This window comes from Aspergillus brasiliensis, assembly GCF_001889945.1.
Source record: "Aspergillus brasiliensis CBS 101740 unplaced genomic scaffold ASPBRscaffold_2, whole genome shotgun sequence".
NCBI classification, from domain to species: domain Eukaryota; kingdom Fungi; phylum Ascomycota; class Eurotiomycetes; order Eurotiales; family Aspergillaceae; genus Aspergillus; species Aspergillus brasiliensis.
The window spans coordinates 2353375-2374123 of NW_027137443.1; the positions used below are offsets into that span (position 1 = coordinate 2353375).

At 50.8% G+C, this 20749-nt stretch overlaps 4 protein-coding genes across 4 annotated transcripts; 3 read left to right on the forward strand and 1 right to left on the reverse strand.

Moving 5' to 3' along the window:
• The first annotated feature begins 127 nt into the window (after window positions 1–127).
• On the forward strand, window positions 128–10264 carry ASPBRDRAFT_169971 (putative fermentation associated protein (Csf1)). Its single transcript, XM_067619669.1, has 3 exons — window positions 128–382; window positions 430–465; window positions 528–10264. The coding sequence occupies exons 1-3, from the start codon at window positions 327–329 to the stop codon at window positions 10036–10038; spliced, it is 9603 nt and encodes a 3200-aa protein (XP_067483473.1). The 5' UTR covers window positions 128–326; the 3' UTR covers window positions 10039–10264.
• A 1545-nt stretch (window positions 10265–11809) lies between these two features.
• On the forward strand, window positions 11810–14810 carry ASPBRDRAFT_400991 (elongation factor 2). The gene is made up of 4 exons (XM_067624275.1): window positions 11810–12006; window positions 12091–12746; window positions 12808–14586; window positions 14650–14810. The coding sequence occupies exons 1-4, from the start codon at window positions 11961–11963 to the stop codon at window positions 14665–14667; spliced, it is 2499 nt and encodes an 832-aa protein (XP_067483474.1). The 5' UTR covers window positions 11810–11960; the 3' UTR covers window positions 14668–14810.
• Window positions 14811–15386: 576 nt separating this feature from the next.
• Window positions 15387–17864, forward strand: ASPBRDRAFT_117221 (CCCH zinc finger and RRM domain protein; the record flags this gene model as incomplete). The annotated part of the gene is made up of 5 exons (XM_067617065.1): window positions 15387–15451; window positions 15536–15654; window positions 15728–16372; window positions 16432–17447; window positions 17511–17864. The coding sequence occupies 5 exons, from the start codon at window positions 15387–15389 to the stop codon at window positions 17862–17864; spliced, it is 2199 nt and encodes a 732-aa protein (XP_067483475.1).
• Window positions 17865–19033: 1169 nt separating this feature from the next.
• Window positions 19034–19857, reverse strand: ASPBRDRAFT_51873 (TNT domain-containing protein; the record flags this gene model as incomplete). Its single annotated transcript, XM_067626809.1, has 2 exons — window positions 19034–19666; window positions 19789–19857. 2 exons carry the CDS (start codon window positions 19855–19857, stop codon window positions 19034–19036), a joined length of 702 nt encoding a protein of 233 aa, XP_067483476.1.
• Between the last annotated feature and the right edge of the window lie 892 nt (window positions 19858–20749).

Genomic DNA, 20749 nt, shown 5'->3' on the forward strand with positions numbered 1-20749 from the left:
CCTACTGACACTCTGTGACTGGTTCTGTGACGGCAGCCTAGTCTGAGCTAAGCTGGTCTAGTGCGCGTCCGCCGCCCGTCCCTCCATCGGAGCTTCCCCGTCCTCTCCACCATCTTTTGTGATCCAACGGCCATTCCAGCCTCAGTTTCAAGAAACCTGAGCCCCCTTTCCTTGCTCTATTCTTCTTGGAATGCTGTCGCAAAATCTCTCTGCTGTTTAGACTATGCTTCAATCCCGGTTCTGGCGTTCATTAATGGCATAGTGATTGTTTCGCAGAGTCACCATGTTCCCGAAGTACACGGGTTCTGGTAGGAGGATATTGCGACATGGCCAGCACAAGCTTGACGGCTTTATCCCTGACCCCGGATCCAAGCTTTAACTGGTCAGATTCTTGTCGCGTTTAACTTACAATGGCTAACATACGTTTAGGTTCTTCCTCCTTGAACTCATTGTCTCCTGCATTCTGTGGGTTCCTTTCGTTCTCCCCTTTCTCTACAATGCGACCCGCTAACGATAATACTGCCCAGCGTATTGTTCTTCCTGCTCTACTTTAATCGTCTCTTTGCGACCCTCCTATCTTACGGAATCCGCGCCTATACATGGCATTATTATCGTGCCTATGTCGACATCCGTGCGCTTCAGATCTCCCTATTGGGAGGAAGGATTTTCTTCAAAGGCATCCGATACCATGGGGTGAACGAAACGATTTTTGTGCATGGAGGCTTTGTAACATGGCATTATTGGAGACACTCAGTCAAGAAGACGGACCTTGCGAATGGTAAACCCGACAATCAACAACCGGAGGATGAAATCCAACACAATGGAGCCGCCAGTGCCAGCGCGAGCAACAATAGCGATCGAGGGGAACAAGGGGGGTTGAAAAGTACGAACACGCTTCCATGTCGCATTACCGCCAAGCTATACGGCCTGGAGTGGTTTGTATACAATCGAACCCCAGCCTACGAAGGAATTCTTGCGGGCTTCAGTCCCCCGCCGCCCGCGCCATCGTTTACCAGACCGCAGTATCCTGGAAGCAATACCTTGGATTCCCGACTGCAAGATGATGCAATGGATGGTGCTGCGGGCCATGCTGCTGACCAGGCATCTGATATTCATGGCAGTCGTCGCGATAGCGGGTTGAAGGGGTCAGTCGCATCTGCAGCCTCGGAAGGCAATGGGCAAGAATTAGGGGAGAGCTTATCTAGATTGCTTCGGCTCCTACCTATAAGAATCGAGTGTGACAAAGGCGCTATCGTCATTGGCAACGAAAATACGAGATCTGTACTAACTACCGTCTTTGATGGCGCCACGGGGTTGATCGAAGCCTGCGATTCCGGTCCCCTCGACCTTTACCGGCAAGTGTTTTCTTTTGATTTCACTCACCCGGTCATACAGATGCGGCCCAACCCAGACTTCAAGCAAAACCAGCTCGCTGCTGCGAAAAGCCTCGGTTCAACCCCCTTGGAGCAAATGGAAACGAAACGCAAACGAGACACGATCTTCAACTACCAGCTGCAGAAGCGCAGGGTTTGGCACAGTATCCGTGATCTTATTCCGTACTTTCAAACTTCTGTTGAATCATTCCATGTACGTGGGAAAAACACAGACGCGGCTCCTAGAAGCTCGGCCGACATTCCCGATGACACACGCTGGGTTGGGCTTTCCCGATATTTGGATGAAAGCTCACAGGATGACCATGAAGAATGGAATCCTGTCGAATATGCCAGGTTTTCCACACTGATCGACAGTCCTAGCATGACCGTAGCTTACTACTGGGATGTTCCTGGTTGTGTCAGGCCGTCGCCGGGTGTACCGGCACCTTCAACTTCAGCATCTGATATCAATGGCGCACCACCTCCGGAATGGGGTATCGATGTGAAAATCGGCGGCGGCACTATTAATTATGGCCCGTGGGCTGACAGAGAGCGAGTAGGCTTGCAGAACATATTCTTCCCCAATGCCTATAAAAGCTCGCAGCCGGTCGATCCACTGACACCCGGGGAGCTGAGAAAGAACTCTGTATTTCGCCTACGAATTGAAATCAACGACGAGTTGACTTTGCGAATTCCTACCCGGGAGCCTTCAAAGGACTGGCAGTGGAAAGGTCGTGCTGACGCAATACGCGGTGTGTCCAAACTGCGAAAACAGTCAAGCCGAAGGCAGTCGCGCGCAGGAGACGGGGATAAAGGCCATATAGGACCTGACATACGCCCTTTTGGGTGGCTTTCGCTCCGTGTCGCGGGTGATTCCACCATCAACTATGCTATGGATATGGTAGCGTCGGCCTCAGGGTTCCATAGCCAGCTTGACCTCGATTTCCGGGAAACCAAGATGTTGTCCAGTGTCAATCATGCGCTGTTGTGGCAATGCCCTAGACAACTTGTTAGCTGCGATCTCTCCGTGCCGCCTTCTTGGAACAGCCTTCGGACTTGGGTGTTCGATGTTAAAAGCAACGACATGGAATTATTTCTCCTGCGCGATCATATTTTCCTTGTAACAGATCTCGTCTCCGACTGGGCGTCGGGCCCTCCACAGGACTATCACACTTTTGTGCCGTTCGTATATAAGCTCAAATTGTCCTTTGACAACTTCCGGTTGTTTCTCAACGTCAACGATATGAACATTGTCAGCAACCCTTCGGACTTGGATGACAATCGCTCATTGGCTATCAGGGGCACGACACTCACTTCCGATATCAGCATCCCCTTGAACAAGTATCAGCCCGAGCAGAACGCCGTTGGGTTCAGCGTCAAATTGGAAGACGGCGGCATAGACTATCTGACTCCTGTATGGGATACGCTACATGCTTTCTTGCAAGATAAATCGACTGCCACTTTGGAAAGCCTCTTCATTGATGGTTCATATGACTATTATTCTTCAACATCCGCGGAACTAACAGATACGTTGTTGTTGAACATTGACGGCTATTCTCCCCGGCTCTACTTGTTTGGGTTTTTGATACGGTCTTTTATGACAATCCGGGAGAACTACTTTGGAGAAGAGATGCATTTCAAAACTCTAGAGGAATATCAGGAGCACGCATACCATCAAGAGGAGTCTGGATCGCATGGCGGAGTCAACCCAAATAGGAAGTCGAACGATCTCGACGTGATTGTGCACGTAACTGTTAACAGTCCTTGTGCGCTCTTCCCAGGAAATATCTATGAACATGCCGACTGTCTCAGGCTTACTGCACCTTTGCTGGAGGCCGACCTTCGATTCACAAATTACTACATGGACTTGCAGTTCTCCCTTGCTCCACTCAAGGTGGCCTTAGAATCTAGCGAAATAGGAGAGGAAGTTCTCCCCGCAGAGACCCAACTCTTCATCGATGGTGTTTCTATATACGGCCACCGTCTATTTGGTCTGCCTCCTGCCGAACCAACGTATGTATGCAATTGGGACTTTGGGGTTGGCCGCATCGTTGGGGAATGCTCGCCCGAATTTCTGAGCTGTCTCGTAGCGGCTTTGCAAAGCTTCGACTTGACGTTTGACAATGAGGAGAATGCGCTTCCGCCGTTGTCTCCCATTCAGCTTCATGATGTCACCTTCTTACGGGCTAAGGTTGATTCTATACATCTTTCTGTTCTCCTAGACAAAGCCGCGCTGATGGTCATGTCTGGGCCGATAAAGACAGATTTCAATGATCTGGCGAATGCCAAGTTTTCTAAGCGGATGAAGCTCCTTATCCCGAACTTTTCCATTGCCGCAATCGATTATCACTTCTTGGGTCGATTTGGAAGTCTGCTGCACACGGAAATAACGCCTCTCGCGCTTTTCCAGTCCAACTTGAAGATGATGATGGTTCAAAGAAGAAGTGACATAAATGAAAGCCGGAATCTACAACAGGAACATATCAAGGTGCATGACAAAAGGACACAACGAACGCCATGGCTTCTTATGGATTGGGAAGACATGGATCCCGACTTGCTGCAGCCCAATGAGGATGACTCTGCACCGCCGACTATTCCTATACCTACAATGCCCGAGCCTATCTCGAAATACTCCGGCCTAGGGGCCTTGCCACCACCGAGGCGACGCTTTTCTGCAGACAGAAGCAATCTGAGCTCGAGAAGCTTTCTTGTTCTGCCAGATGCGTCGAGCGTTAAAAGCGTGCACAAAAGAGAAGCACGTACGCCTACCCGACCAACTAATATGCCATACAAGATGGGGAGGAATCAGAAGCTGCACCGGGCAGCGACAGTCGCTTCAACGCCTACAGTATCTAGGCACCAGGATTCGTTCAAGGATGGATCAGTAAGCATGCCTGGTGTGTCACATGCGTGGATCATGCCGGAATTCTCTCTCCATCAGACCATCCTTGATACATCACAACTTCCTTCAGAGAATGTCCTGCACAAAGATGGTGCTGCCTCGATGGGTAACCCTCCCGTTGTGGATGTGGACCCGTTTTTGTCTTTCTCCGACAGTGATGTGACGACACATACTAACCTTGCCATTGAATTGCCTGTCGGGATCAGGGGCTTCTGCTCCCCAGAGTTTCTTCACCTTCTGTCGGCTTTGGTAGAACGATTTCAACCAAGATCACCGGTTGCAATTATTGATGCTCTCCAGAGAGAAGTCATATCAGACATTGTAGGATATGAAAAGTCGATGAAGCAGCCAAAGACATGCACCAGTGTTGCCATCAAAGCTCCTTCCATACTCGTCAATCTGGTCAATTCTGAGTTGACTGCGAACGGGGATTTCCATTTTCGTGACGAGTATAGGATTGAAGCGTCTCATTTAAAGACTGAATTAAGGACTAAGGTGGAGCGGCAAAAGGGTGACCTCCTTTCAGGAATTAACAAGAGCTCCATTGTGCATGCGGCTGCAAACAATCTTTCGATATCTGTCCATGGTACCACTTCTGAGATGTGCCAACAAAAAGCCGAATTCAGTTGTATATTTGGCGATATGAACTTTTGGCTTGTGGCGAACCCGGATGTGAGATCGAATTTTCAGGTCAGGTCATTCGACACTGTGACCTCGACGAAATCCGTGGAGCACCTCGCCTTTCTAGTCCGGCGAACAACTACAATGTCGGATTCCCTTGCATCATCATTCCAACGGAGCTCATCCATCGGAAACAGACGGTTGCAGTATCTCATTCACTTCCTTACCCAACGAGCCACGGACATTCCAGACCCAACATTTCTCGTACGTATATCGTACGTTCTTAGAGTTGCGCGTTCCCATCTGCGACAGCACGACTCCTGGAAAATCATCTCGCGCTTGCGAAATGTCTACTGTCATATGTCGTCCAACCAGCGCCGGGTGCTGACCGCCAACTGCCTCCACGATGAGTTTGTACTTCCTCCAAACGCTAGAACTGTCGTACTCTCTGATTTTGATCAATGGCGAGCCTGGGATTTAGCTCACGTTGAGAAGAGTTATGTGATGCGAAGGATATGGAACACTTCTGATTCCGAATCCGAGAAGACTTTGACAAATCTAATGTTCACCTCTACGGTGAAGCTATTTCGATTCTCTATCGACCCTGGGCCGAAAGAGAGTGCTTTCATTGTCGAGGATCTGTCGACTGCTGTCTCAGTTCAGCCCAGTGAATCACCATCGATAGGTCAAGAGCGCCAACTAAAGGAGGCAGTAGTCATCCAGTCGTATTGCTCTTCCGTTGGCCTCCACTTACGATGGGAGATTTTGGATCTTGTGGAAGGAGTACTAAAAACAATGTCTACAGTCACACTGGAGTCTACTCCTCCGGCCCAGAGTCATGGCAGCGGCTCGGAAAAGCTCACCGAAATTCAGGTTGTCTTTGGAGCTGACATGGGGTCAATCATTCTCGATGGTATCAATATAAAGCTAGCGTTGACCGGCAGAGCTCTCAGGAGCTCGCTTGTGCAAAAGCCTCCCAGTGCAGAAAGTCCGGAAAGCATGAGCTTGTTGTTAGGCTCCGAGGCTTGCTACTCTGAGCTCTCTAGCTCCTCCAAAACTCTCATGCTCTGGAAAGTTAGCAATCCTCATATGTACTGTTCCCTCTCAACTGTAGAAACCGAGGCAGAGATCAATCACGAGTGGAAGATTGCTGGTTCTTGCAGAAAGCTTCGCTATGACATGAGGGAAGATGTGCTGGGCCTTGCACATACTGCTGACCGATTAATAGAGGATGAGATTCGGTTCATACAACAGCTTGTGAATAGTGTGGAATTGCCATCACACGAGCCGCTTGATAAAATTCCTTCGAAGAAGCGAGCCCGCAATGATTTCCACGTTGCCATGTTCCTGGACGATTACCGACTGAGCTTTTGTGTGCTTCCATCGCTAACATACGTCATCGCTGGAGAAGTGGCACGTACTTCGATCACACCGAAATTGGGATCGAAGATTGAAGTAGACTTTGACTTGAAGAAGAACGCACATACACTTTTATCAAGCGAAGGCGGCAAATGGCGTTCCCTTTCGACATTGGAGATACCGCCTATCAATGGCCGGGTCGTTGCTGATGTCTCCCCAACTCGCACTGATATGGAAGTGGATGTCACTATTGAATTGATTAGAGTAGAGGCCAGCGCTGTGCGAAGCCTACTTGGTGCCCTATCGAAGCCGGAAATATCACACTTGCTTGACGATCTCAAGCAAAGTCTCGAAGTCTTGCGGCTACATTTTAACGAGAACCTTGTCCAGAAAAGATCTCCGCCACAGCAGAAGGATGTGTCTAAGAGTCACAGCATTCTGTACAAAGCACGCATGACGATGGCGGGAACGACCATTCATGCCAGGGCACCGGGGCTGAACGGCAAGAGCTACACTGCAGACATGGATATCAGCCTCGGGATGGTGCGCCTTCACCTAGACAACGGCCTCAAGGCGGGACATGCCTTGGAATATCCGGAATTTCATATCGATACATCGAACATAAGTTTTGATCTGCGGAAAGAAGAGGCATATCGGAGCCGCTCATACTGCACTTTTGCAATCGACGCTAAGCTCCAAGGTACCTCGACGACGAGGGAGAGTGGGGAAACAAGACGAGTGTTCCACTTGACCAGCAAAGGATGTGATATCGAGCTTTTCCCAGAGACCGCGGCATTAGTGGTGGATATGGCCGCCCACTTGCAGGAACGCATCAAAACGCTGGATCTTTCTCAGGAGGTGAAGCGATTCAAAAGGTTGCGACATCGCGGCCACACGGAAAGCAAAGAACAGGAAATTCCCAGCATCAACGTTGCGGATAGCGCCTCCTCTGAAGGACTGTTCGACGCCATGTATTCCCTTGATTTCAACGATATTCAGATTGGATGGAACATGGCAGGTGTACCGCCGATGGCATCCGGACGTAAACCCGATGATCTGGTGTTCTCCATCAAGCGTGTGGAGTTGTCCAACAGAAAGGCAAATGCCGCTAAGCTCCGGATTGAGAATGTCCAGTTGCAGATGGTGCCAGTTTCTGGTAATAGGCGGAAGCGCTCGCTCAACTCTGCTCTATTGCCAGAATTGGTTTTCAATGTGGCATACTCCTCAGCCGGGAAGGAGGTTCGGCTGGCCTTCCAAGCTGCAGGAAAATCCTTAGACATGCGCGCTACATCTGACTTCATCTTGCCAGCAAGCGTGATCCGGAACTCACTTGCCTCTGCTGCACGAACTATCCGGGAGGCCAACGCCACTCTAGTGACAAAGCCGTCCGATGATATCACCAAACACCGACCACTCTTTGGAAATAAACGCTTTCGCTCTGTTCTAATAGATGTTGACTTTGCCGGTGCCGTTATGTCTTTACAAGGGCAACACACAGATGATACACAGGCAATGCTAGCGCCGCCTCTGAAAGAAGGCAGGCTTCCGGGGTCTATGTATGGGCACTATATCCAAGGAGATGGAACAGCCACTGCAACGTTCAGGGCTCCAGGAGTGGCTCTGAAGGTCCAATTCGAGGACAACGGGCGAGATGACTCTGCTCTCAACGCGGAACTGAAGGTCGACGCTTCTACAAATGTCTTATATCCGAGCCTCGTTCCCCTGATAAAGCAGATGACCGCTACTATAAAGGAAGCAATGGGCGACCAACCAAAATCTCGGCGGCCGTCTAATGCCATGATGTTGCAATCGCAGAAGTTGATGCAGGAGGCCCCTCTCGATGAAAAAGGACCGGGTTCAATTCTTGGACGGTGCAAGGTGAACGTAGGCATCTTGATCTGCAAACAGGAGTTTAGCTTAAGCTGCCAACCCATCGCTAGAGTAGCAGCTACGACGCGCTTTGACAGTGTCTATGTGACGATCAATACCGTCCAGTCGGATGATCATGAGCGATTTTTAGCCGTCCTGGTGGCTTTCAACTCACTGCAAGCGTCAGTGAAGCATGTCTACTCAAACGAGTCCACCGCGAGCTTTGAGGTTGAGTCCATGGTCATGTCTCTCATGAACAGCAAACACCTAGGACGGTCGAAAGGGATTTCGGTCGTTCTAAGAGTGAGCCCGATGGAAGTTGCCCTAAATGCGAAGCAAGTTCAAGATCTCCTGCTCTTCCGTGAAATTTGGGTTCCTTCAAGTGACGAAGGCGACGCTGGCCCTCCACCCGAGCCACAGCCCACAGAGACGCAGGCATACATCGTGCAGCGATATCAACAAGTCGCAGCAGCCCCCGCTTTCCCATGGAATACTACGGTTTCGATTGAAAAGTTGGAAATACAACTTGACTTGGGATCTACGCTAGGGAAAGCGCAATTCGCCATCAATGACTTGTGGCTGTCCTCGAAGAAGACGTCCGAATGGGAGCAGACCCTCTGCATCAACTTCAATACATTAGGGGTCGAAAGCAAGGGCCGAATGAGCGGTTTGGTTGAGCTTCAAGGCCTCAAGATATCGACATCCATCAATTGGCCAAATAAGCAGCAGGTCAACAAGACGCCTCTCATTCAGGCATCTATATCTTGGCTTCAGCTACAGGTCAAGGTCTCTTTTGACTATCAGCCATTTTTGATAGCTCACATCTCCAGCTTTACATTTCTGATGTACAATGTTCGGCAAACGGATGACGCTCCTGGTGAGCGTCTCTTTAGCATACTGGATGGGGACAAAGTGCAGGTCTTTTGCACAAGCCTGACTGCATCACAGTCGCTGGCATTGTACCAGGCATGGCAGCGACTTGTGCAAGACAAGCAGGCGGCATACGAAGCTTCCCTACGAGATGTGGAACGATATCTGCGCCGGAAAACGTCGGTCTTCTCGGAGAAACAGGAGGTTTCGTCCAAGGAGACATCCAAACCGGAGGAAGACAAGGCCGAGACATCACCAATAACCTTGCACACTGGGGTCGTTGTCAGTATCAACACCGTTAGCATAGGGGTGTTCCCAAGCTCGTTCTTCGACAATCATGTGTTCAAGTTGGAGGCGCATGATGCGCAGGCTCGGTTTGATGTCTCCTTGCAGGACGACAAAATACACAGCGCATTAGGCCTAACTCTGGGCCAGCTTCGGGTCGCGCTTTCGAACATTGTGCGGTCCGGACCTATGGATACAGAAGAGCTACTTGTGAATGAAATCGCCAACCGTGTCACGGGATCCCGGGGAGGGACTATTCTTAAGGTGCCTCGGCTTGTGGCTCGCATGCAGACCTGGCAGGTCCCGGGATCTCACCAGATTGAGTATATCTTCCAGAGCACGTTCGAGGGCAAGGTAGATGTTGGCTGGAACTACTCTCGCATCAGTTTCATTCGAGATATGTGGGAGACGCATTCTCGTGCCTTGGCTACTCGACTAGGGAAGCCGCTGCCCCCGTCCGCGGTTCGGATCACTGGGGCGTTTGATGCGGAAGGCAGCGGCAACAAGAATGAGCCGCAAGAGAAGATCACGGCGGTAGTCAATGTGCCACAATCGAAGTATACATATGTGGCGCTGGAAACACCGGTGATTGAGACGCCCCAACTGCGCGATATGGGGGAGGCGACGCCACCGTTGGAATGGATTGGGCTTCAACGGGATAAGCTGCCCAACATTACTCATCAAATCGTCATTGTTACACTTCTGGAGATTGCCAAAGAGGTGGAAGATGCGTACGCAAAGATCTTAGGATCTTCCTGATTTTATTTTATTTTATATATATTTTTTTCTCTTTCAGACTGCAGCTCTGTATATCTGTTTTTGGTGACTGCAGTTGGGGGGCGCGGGGAGGTATGCACGGGTAATCAGGCGTTGAGATACATAGGTTGAATGGATAGACCCGGGTGGGCAATTTGTAATCCTCATTGTGTCTGTCGCTCTCATTGTATATACTAATAGCTCTAGAGAATACTTTATCACGTTTAACTACCTTATGATACACTGATAGATAGATAGAAGCTAATAGCCTGGTTCATTGGTGTACTGCAAAAGGGCATGTTCGGACCGCATTTGTAGGTGTGCAGTAGTAGTCGGGCGGTCGATTGGCCTGCCGCTGTCAGAATGGGCGAACCACGTTGTTGTAACGTCCGGTAATGCATTAATTCCTAACTCCGCTTTTCTCTTTCCCCTCCCCGTGACCAGCTGGGCGGTGAGGAAGGAGGGGTCGACAGATAAGTTACCAGCATGCAGGAAGCAGCTAGACTACAGCGTACATAGTAGACTGACTATTGACTATTGAGTGTTTTCAAGACAAGCCATTTTTGATTCGTGATGATCCATCCTTAGTAGTCTTCCCAATTACTTGACAACATTCTCCCCCATTGAATGAAGGCTGACCAGGATAATGAACATGAGAAGAGGTTGGCCAGTGGGGACTAGGCCGCAATGGGTAAGCTTCATACCTTAATTACCCACTCACACAGTGTCTGGTACAACGGATCATGATATCAGCACAATTCAGCACTCTTGCCACCCACCCACCTGAACACGGGATTACCAGTTGAAGGAGGCTGGACGAGGTAGCTACTACTAGTGATATCTTACCAGACGAGCTCGTGTACAGGAAAAGAGAGGAGCTGTGTGAGCTTTCTGAGCTATGGTCATTTATCATTGGATGACCTCTCCAGCGAAAGGTAAATTGTGCCCATAAACCATGGTCAACCCCGACGACCTTAGTTTCAGTCCAAGTGCGGGCACCCAGAGAGGAAGTTGGATGAGCATTGTAGCAGTGCAACTACCCGGGGTGATGATGGATGATGCGTCCTATAGCTGTTGTAGTTCAGCCGTCATTCAACACTCATTCGCCTTCTGGGTTGCCGGGAGGCCTATCTACCATAATTCTCCTTAACCCATAATGATTACAATACTCAGGACTGGCAGGCACTGGAAAGGGAGAGTAAGTAAGAAAACAAGAGAAAAGAGAAAAAAAAATCTGTAATTAACGGGCAACCGACGCTAAGTAGTGAAACGGTAAGGAAACGAGGGGCCCGACAGGAAAAAACGCACATCCCAGATTTGAAATCGGAAAAAATCCCACCAGCACAAAAAAAAGTGTCCCCACCCGCCGCCCTCTCGCTTTCTCGTCTGCTTTTCCCCTCTTCCTCTCTCTCTCCATCCGCCCTCTCCCTCTTCTCTCTTTTTCCTTCCTTCACCTTCCTCCGCGAAGCCATCTCTGTCTCTTTCCCCGGAGCAGCGCACATAGGCCCTTTTTGTCCTATTTGATTCCTCGGTCGAGCTAGCTCTCGATCTTGGTCCTTTGTGTGTCGTTCTTCCTTTTTATTTTCTTTTTTTACGAAACCCCGCCTCTACGGCAGTTGACGAGAAAAATCAGTCAAGATGGTTAAGTACGTTCACCCACATGTCCCTGTCAATCTGACTTGCTATGCTACTCGTTGCATGTTGGATTAAGCGAACTGTATCTTGCTCTATCAGATGGAATAACGTGCTAATAATGTTCTCTATAGCTTCACTATCGAAGAGGTCCGTTCTTAATGTTCCCCGCATCGACCTGCATCGGGCTGCTCCTCAACACCTTGAGAGGGCAACCCAGACCCCAGAATTGGGAAAAGGCAATCAAAATGAGGATGGAGGTGTACTAATGCTGGAAACAGATCCGCGGCCTGATGGACCGCCCGGCCAACATCCGTAACATGTCCGTCATTGCTCACGGTATGTACTTGATAGATGTCTTGGCATCATGGATTACCATGGTATATATCGAATGAAGCTCGCTAACTGAACAACGTGCAATAGTCGATCACGGAAAGTCCACCCTTTCCGACTCCCTGGTCCAGCGTGCCGGTATTATCTCGGCTGCTAAGGCTGGTGAGGGTCGTTACATGGACACCCGTCCCGATGAGCAGGACCGTGGTATCACCATCAAGTCCACTGCCATCTCCCTCTACGCCAAGTTCCCCGATGAGGAGGATCTCAAGGAGATCCCCCAGAAGGTCGACGGCTCTGAGTTCCTGATCAACTTGATCGATTCCCCCGGTCACGTTGATTTCTCCTCTGAGGTCACTGCCGCTCTCCGTGTCACTGACGGTGCCCTGGTCGTCGTCGACTGTGTCTCCGGTGTCTGTGTCCAGACCGAGACTGTCCTTCGTCAGGCCCTGACCGAGCGTATCAAGCCCGTCCTGATCATCAACAAGGTTGACCGTGCTCTGCTCGAGCTCCAGGTCTCCAAGGAGGATCTGTACCAGTCCTTCTCTCGTACCATCGAGTCCGTCAACGTCATCATTGCCACCTACTTCGACAAGGCTCTTGGTGATGTCCAGGTCTACGCTGAGAAGGGTACCGTTGCTTTCGGTTCCGGTCTCCACGGCTGGGCTTTCACTGTCCGCCAGTTCGCCGTCAAGTTCGCCAAGAAGTTCGGTGTTGACCGCCAGAAGATGCTTGAGCGTCTCTGGGTATGTATTCACAACCTATCAGTATTCCAATATAGTATATATCGCTAACAATCTTCGATAGGGTGACAACTACTTCAACCCCTCCACCAAGAAGTGGACCAAGACCCAGCCCGAGGTCAACGGCAAGCCCGTCGAGCGTGCCTTCAACATGTTCGTTCTGGACCCCATCTTCAAGATCTTCCAGACCATCAACAACGACAAGAAGGACCAGATCCCCACTCTCCTTGAGAAGCTTGATGTCAAGCTTGCCAACGACGAGAAGGACCTTGAGGGCAAGCAGCTCCTCAAGGCTGTCATGCGCAAGTTCCTCCCCGCCGCTGATGCCATGTTGGAGATGATCTGTATCCACCTTCCCTCCCCCGTTACTGCCCAGAAGTACCGTGGTGAGACTCTCTACGAGGGTCCTACCGATGACGACTGCGCCATCGGTATCCGCGACTGTGACCCCAAGGCTCCTCTGATGCTTTACGTCTCCAAGATGGTTCCCACCTCCGACAAGGGTCGTTTCTACGCTTTCGGTCGTGTCTACTCCGGTACCGTCCGCTCCGGTCTTAAGGTCCGTATCCAGGGTCCCAACTACGTCCCTGGCAAGAAGGAGGATCTGTTCGTCAAGAACATCCAGCGTACCATCCTGATGATGGGTCGTTTCGTTGAGCCCATTGAGGATGTTCCCGCCGGTAACATCGTCGGTCTGGTCGGTGTTGACCAGTTCCTGCTCAAGTCTGGTACCCTCACCACCTCCGAGACTGCCCACAACATGAAGGTCATGAAGTTCTCCGTCTCCCCCGTCGTCCAGCGTTCCGTTGAGGTCAAGAACGCCCAGGATCTGCCCAAGCTGGTCGAAGGTCTCAAGCGTCTGTCCAAGTCTGACCCTTGTGTCCTGACCATGATCAACGAGTCCGGTGAGCACGTCGTTGCCGGTGCTGGTGAGCTTCACCTGGAAATTTGCCTGAAGGATCTCGAGGAGGACCACGCTGGTGTTCCCCTTCGTATCTCCGACCCTGTCGTCTCCTACCGTGAGACCGTCAGCGGCACTTCCAGCATGACTGCTCTGTCCAAGTCCCCCAACAAGCACAACCGTCTGTACCTCACTGCCCAGCCCCTGGACGAGGAGGTCTCCCTCGCCATTGAGGCCGGCAAGATCACCCCCCGTGACGATTTCAAGGCTCGTGCCCGTCTCCTTGCTGACGAGTACGGCTGGGATGTCACCGATGCCCGTAAGATCTGGTGCTTCGGTCCCGACACCACCGGTGCCAACTTGCTGGTTGACCAGACCAAGGCCGTCCAGTACCTTAACGAAATCAAGGACTCTGTCGTCTCTGGTTTCCAGTGGGCCACTCGTGAGGGTCCCATTGCTGAGGAGCCCATGCGCTCTATCCGCTTCAACATCCTTGATGTTACTCTGCACGCTGATGCTATTCACCGTGGTGGTGGTCAGATCATCCCCACTGCTCGTCGTGTCCTGTATGCTGCTACCATGCTTGCCGACCCCGGTATCCTGGAGCCCATCTTCAACGTCGAGATCCAGGTCCCCGAGCAGGCCATGGGTGGTATCTACGGTGTCCTTACCCGCCGTCGTGGTCACGTCTACACCGAGGAGCAGCGCCCTGGTACTCCTCTCTTCAACGTCAAGGCCTACCTGCCCGTCAACGAGTCCTTCGGTTTCCCCGGCGAGCTTCGTCAGGCCACCGGTGGACAGGCCTTCCCCCAGTCTGTCTTCGACCACTGGGCCGTCCTCCCTGGTGGATCTCCTCTTGACCCCTCCTCCAAGGTCGGTCAGATCGTTACTGAGATGCGTAAGCGCAAGGGTCTCAAGGAGCAGGTTCCTGGCTACGAGAACGTAAGTTGAACTCCGTCTTTGATGCTGTGTTTTATGACATCCGAAGCTAACATATGTGAATAGTACTACGACAAGCTGTAAAAACCTTCCATACAAGCCGACTAAACTTGCAACTTGTGATGGATGGAATCCTCTGTTTATGAGATTGACGAATGCAATACCCTGTCTACACTGAGGGGGAGGATATAAAAGAAAAAAACAGCTTAATGTCGTATGTGGATTTTCGACCGCTTAGAGAAGTAGAATCGAGCTGTGCACGAGCATCTGCGATGGCTTTATTTTTACGTTAACGACCGCGAGGGATTTTCCATAGTTCCTTTCCTATTCCCTCGATTGGAGATGAAAAAAATATGATGGTTTTCCAAGTTCATTTTTTCAGTATATCGTCACTCGTAGTTGGCTTGTAGATCCGATAAGAGAACAACCGGCCGTGGACGGTGGTGACGTGATGTGGTAGGGCAACTGGGCAGCTCGCCCAGCGTAGGTCACGTGCCGAATCTGTCATCCGCGTCGCTCGCGTTTCCCCGGCTTTTTTGGTCCGCAAAGCTCTGTTGCTATCTATCTCCTCACACGTCCTTTCCTCGTCACATGATGATTTGCGCAAGTCTCTGATTAAACTCACCGACGAGCTTTCCTTCTGTCACTAGACCCATCAACCGCATTCTCGACGCCGATTTCGATCGCGGACCCAGTCTTTTCTCGAGCGCCGCCAAGTAACGCCTGCTGCATCTTGAAGCTCCTCGAGGAATTATTTTCTTCGGCAATCGTCGCCTGGCACGGTTTCGACCTTGCGCGGCAACATGCAGCTCACCGAAGATCAAGCGACGGAGGTGAAGAAGTGGGTTGTTAGGAAACTGGAAGACATGTAAGGCTCATGTGGCCGGCGACTGTTTCTCTGAAGATGTTCCCTGCGCTGTATCACAAGCTAACGCATAACTCTCCGGTTTAGATCGGATGCCGATTCTGACGTACTGGCCGATTATGTCCTGGCGCTTATCCGAACAGATGCCCCGGACGAGGAGATCCGGAAGGCTTCGGTGGAGAATCTGGAAGACTTCTTAAGAGAACGTTAGTCATATTGAGGTACTTGCTTGCGCAGAATAAGGCGCAGTTGGCTCACTGGCTTTTCTTGCATCTATAGACACCGTTCAGTTTGTTGACGAACTCTTCACAACGTTTGCGCCCAAGCCGCAGCCCGTTCCAACCGCTGCGATGTCCCATGATGGTGCTGCAGGATCAGCTTCGGAACAGCAGCAGACCTTTGGAGCCCCCTCCGGTCCAGCAAATGGTCCATACGGCATTTCACAGTCGCAAGCTGATGGCTCCAACTTCAATCGCAAGCGTAACTACCACGAAGGATTCCAGGCGGATCAGGAGCGCGAGGATGGACCCCACCATCGCACATATAAGACCCCTCGCCGAGGACGTGGCGGTGGCCGGGGAGATTGGATGGGCAGGGACGGCGGCCGCGCAGGACCAACTGGTCCGGGACAATTCCATCCTGGTGCAGCGGGATTCCCGGTTATGCCTCCTACGTTCCCCGGCTTTGACCAGAATGATCCGATGGCGGCGATGATGGCTCTACAGAGTATGGGCTTTCCTCAGATGCCGGGCATGCCTCCGATGCCGATACCACCCCCGGGCGCCGGTGCCGGCCAGCAACCGGACAAGATGGGACCCAAGAGTTCAGAGCGGTGTCCGTTCTATGAGACTCAGGGTATTTGCTACCTTGGCGCTACATGTCCATACCAGCATGATGCCATGCCGGGGTCTTCCAAGGAAGATGGTAAGCCGATTAGTTGCGCTGGCTGCTAGGTAATCTCTGCTAACGACGGAATGTCTTAGAATACGATCCTAAATCCTCGAATCTCATAACCGACTTCCAAAGGCGCACAGATACACCCATGCGAGGCAGCGACAGAGGTCGCGGCCGCGGCCGTGGTGGGGACCGAGGCGGTTTCGGAGGCAGGGGACGGCGCTCTGAGTTCTCTTCTGCTGGACCCAACGAAGACACGTCGATCACGACCATTGTCGTTGAGCAGATCCCCGACGATAAGATGGATGAAGCCACAATCCGGGAGTTCTTTTCACAATACGGCGAGATCACGGAAATCTCTCTGCAACCACACCGGCGACTGGCCTTAATTACCTATGACAGCCACGCAGCTGCTAAACGGGCATGGTCTAGTCCTAAGGTGATCTTTGACAACCGATTCGTCAAAGTCTACTGGCATAAGCCCAAGGGTGATCGGAATGGTGACCATCGGTCTCCCGCCGGTGACGCCATGAACGAGGGTCCCGCCTTCAACCGCGAAGAGTTTGAGAGACAGCAAGAGGAAGCCCAGCGGGCGCACGAGGAGAAGTTAAAGAAGCGCAAGGAGACCGAGGAAGCCAAGCAAGCCCTCGAGCGACAGCGCGACGAACTTCTCAAGAAGCAGCAGGAGGAGAAGCTTCGTCTGATGCAAAAACTTGGCGGAAAAGAAGGCAGTGATGGCAGTGCCTCGCCGGCAGACGAAGTCGGTGCGTCACAGGAGAATGTCAGTGACCAGACCCAGCAGCTCCGTGCACAGCTGGCCGCTCTTGAAGCCGAAGCGAAGAGTCTTGGAATCGACCCCAACAGTGCTGGTGCGAGTGCCGCGTACCCCTACCGCGGTCGCGGAAGAGGATTCGGTGCGCGTGGAGGATTCCCGCCCCGGGGCCGTGGTTACGATCCGTCCTATCGCGGTGGATTTCGTGGCCGTGGCGGCGCTGCTCGCGGCCGAGGTGGTGTTCTGCGTCTCGACAACCGACCCCGTAGAGTGGCTGTCTCGGGTGTAGAGGTCAACTCCGAAAAGGACGAGGCCTTGAGACAATTCCTCATTGTAAGTTTCTCCCTTCGGTCTTAACCCGCTGTTTACGCAATGATTGCTAACTCAGACTCCCAGGGTGTCGGCGAATATGAATCCATTGAGCCCAACCCCGACCAACCCGACTCGCTCATCGTGGCCTTCAAGGAACGCTACCTGGCCGAGAAGTTCATGTTCGGTCCCCGAGATATCCCCTCGGTAGGCCAAGTTCAGCTCACCTGGGTCCCCAACCCCCCAATCACCTTCCCAGCCAGCGGCGCAACATCCGGCCCGGGCTCGGACACCAACAAGACCGGGTCAGACGAGGACACAGTGATGGACAACGCAGGCGGTTCATCCATGGTGCCGGAACAGACTGGAGCACGGAAGGACGGCCCGCATGATGTGGACTACGATGTGGCGGAGGTGGATGACAGTTGGGGAGTAGAGTAGAGAGTACCTACTTCCTGCTTCTGAGTGTAATTGTTGCTCACGATGGGATGGACGGATGGATTGATAGATAAATACGTCTGCACTTATTTCATTCTCTGGCGTCTTAAGGGAAGGGAAAATGGTTTCTTCTTGTTGCATAAAGTAGTCGTCAGTGTGCTTCTTTGATCCCCTATTTGCTTTGATGTGATAGACTCGGCTGGGTATGTATATATGTACCTGGGCTCCTTTTCTCTGTGTCTTTAGGCTTGTACGATACTTAATTAGGTATGACTGCGCATGTAAGTGATGGATGATGATGCTTCAAGTGTTGATGGTTTGATGCTGCTCAGGTATATATATCGACCTACTCATACTGGTAGTAGTAGTAGTAGTAGTGATCGCTGGTCTTGATCAATTGAGCCTTGCTATCATGTACTAAAACTAGTAGTAATTGTGGGTTACTTGGTAAGTCTACAGTCGAAACGAACGTTGTATTCAATTAGTATACTTGCAACTCAGTAATCAACTATCCTGATTGCCATAAAAATTGTCGTCCATCCGCAGTTAGTTCCTCCCTTGAAACCAACCCAAAAACTCCCCAAATCCTAACCTATACCTCGGCTTCCATGCAAGTCTTAAACGTTAGTATGAAATACGATGCCGTCCATACAACAGAATCTATCCAACGCCCTTGCTTCCTTCAGTTCGGGGCTTGGTCGCCGCATACCTCTAGGATAACATTCTCCTGTGTCCAAGTGGGTTAGCATGAGCTGATTTGAAGACTTTGCATCCTGATATAGCTCTGTATACCCACGAAAGATGATTTCTTCATGATGTTCATCTCCTACCAAATACCAAGTACACAAGGGATGCAGTTACCCACTGCATATTCATGCTACTCCGTAGTCGGGCTTGACTATACCGAGGCTTCCTTGAGGCAGCTCCTTCTGAATAGAAAGATGACTGTAGCACCTTCCTTTTTTTACCGCATTGCAAAGCAGTATTACAGAAGCCCCGTGACTTGCTGTTTCTCTTCGCCCTTCTCGCTACTTCACCTACTCTTACTGTTTCGTTCCATCTTATCCACAATTCTAATCCATCCACTGCATTCGACCGCACGAGGGACAATGCAATATGATCTTCCCGACACTCGCGCCTCTTCAGCTTCCCCTTCAAGTCCCACATACCTCCTACTCCAGCGGCTGCGCAGCCTCCCATGCCTCATTAAAGCCAAACGAAGACGGCACAACCAACTCGAGCGTGCCATCTGCAAGCAACTGGTCTATATTCGATACATACCATTGATAACCCCCTCCGGGCTGACCATACCACGGCAGAATCTCTCCTCCCAGGGCTGTGAACTCCTCCGTCACATTGAACAGCCAGTAGTTGTACATGGTGCTATTTGGGAACTTGTTCAGACTGCTGGGGCCGATGGACCGTTGTTCATAGGGAGTGAACGCAGGGGCCAGATAACTACCGTCTTCCCTGCCAAAGCGATCCACCAAGGTGCCGACCTGGAGAGTCACATTTTGGGGACAGCCCTGGAAGCCATTGTTGGGGGGATAGACGAGGTGACTATTCTGGGGGTCGAATCCATTATCCGTCCAATTCGCCCAGGTGCAGAGCCAATCTTGCGGACAGTAGCCCCCGAGTGGAATCCAGTCTTCGAACATGTCGGTGAAGTTGCCGGCCGCGTGGAAATCGGACCATCCTAGCAATCTGTTGTTGCAGATGCAGTAGTCACAGTAAAAGTTCGCGTCGTCCGGATCCGGGGTTATGTTATCGCAGGCATTGAGACAGGTCGAGGGATAGTCTTCAGCCTGGGGAGTGATAATATTCTGTTAGTGTATTTCCTCTTTCTCTCTCGATACATATACCATTTAGCCTATGTACGTCCATACATCATGATATAATGATAGGCTATATATGTGCGACTCCGTACCTGAATTGCATGAGACAGACTTCCGAGTAAAGGGACAAGAAGCAGCGAGACTCGGGCAAGGAAAACCATTGTGACTATTCGTCGTCGTCGTAGTAGGCACTGGGGACTGGAGCGAGCTGGAGACCGATCAATCTGTTTCTGTAGATAGAAACCTGCAGATGTGAAAGGTGGCAGTACTAGTGCATCGCATCGTTTGAAAGGCGTATACCTGGCGACTTATATATTATTCTGTTTCTGTTCTCTCAATTTAATCTTTTACCCCTGTTTAAATGTTCGCTGTTCCTAAAGGGAGAAAGAGAGGGGGAGGGGAGGTGAATCTCATGCCTACTAGAACATCATTCCTTAATCCTATAGTGGAATGCTATATACTGTGCTACGAGAATGTGAAGCCCCAAAACCAAAACCAGATCATGGCTGAAGTGCGGGATGTAGTAGTATGCTCTTGTATTGTCAGTTCTAACTTGACGTATTCGTAGTACTTTCTATATCGTAGATAACTGTCAGAGGGAGAGAAAGAGAGGAGGATAGCACTCATAAAACTACTAGTTAGGAAAAACACTACCAACCCATAGGTTAATTCAAATATATGTACTTCATAAAATTCCAACTCTATTACCATCACTGTATAGAAATGAAAATCAGTACTGCTAGAATACTGCAAGGGACCACCCAATAAATATGTAGCGAAATAGATTTAAGGAACAAAAGGGCGAAGCTGAAAGAGGATTGAGAAGCCATTAACTAAATACCTACTGAACAGAAATGTCCGCGGAGTTCATGTCACCTTCCCTTTTTACTTTAGGTAGGTTCAGCTGACGCCTTTTTTTCTTTTGCTCACTGAGTAGTAGTCTGGAATATAGACTTCTCTCCTAGGAACCGAGGGTCAGATATTTTATTTACCTACCTAACAATATACCAAATGAGTATAGTCTTCTTGGTGGAGCTTTTTGACATGACTAGA

What these genes read in the sequence shown, in the direction of transcription:
- ASPBRDRAFT_169971 (XM_067619669.1), top strand. Translation starts at nt 327, where the DNA reads ATGGCCAGCACAAGCTTGACGGCTTTATCCCTGACCCCGGATCCAAGC. An exon ending in CCGGATCCAAGCTTTAACTG is followed by an intron (nt 383 to 429) that starts GTCAGATTCTTG and finishes ACATACGTTTAG; the next exon opens with GTTCTTCCTCCTTGAACTCA. An exon ending in CTCATTGTCTCCTGCATTCT is followed by an intron (nt 466 to 527) that starts GTGGGTTCCTTT and finishes AATACTGCCCAG; the next exon opens with CGTATTGTTCTTCCTGCTCT.
- ASPBRDRAFT_400991 (XM_067624275.1), top strand. Translation starts at nt 11,961, where the DNA reads ATGGACCGCCCGGCCAACATCCGTAACATGTCCGTCATTGCTCACG. An exon ending in CATGTCCGTCATTGCTCACG is followed by an intron (nt 12,007 to 12,090) that starts GTATGTACTTGA and finishes AACGTGCAATAG; the next exon opens with TCGATCACGGAAAGTCCACC. An exon ending in AGATGCTTGAGCGTCTCTGG is followed by an intron (nt 12,747 to 12,807) that starts GTATGTATTCAC and finishes AATCTTCGATAG; the next exon opens with GGTGACAACTACTTCAACCC.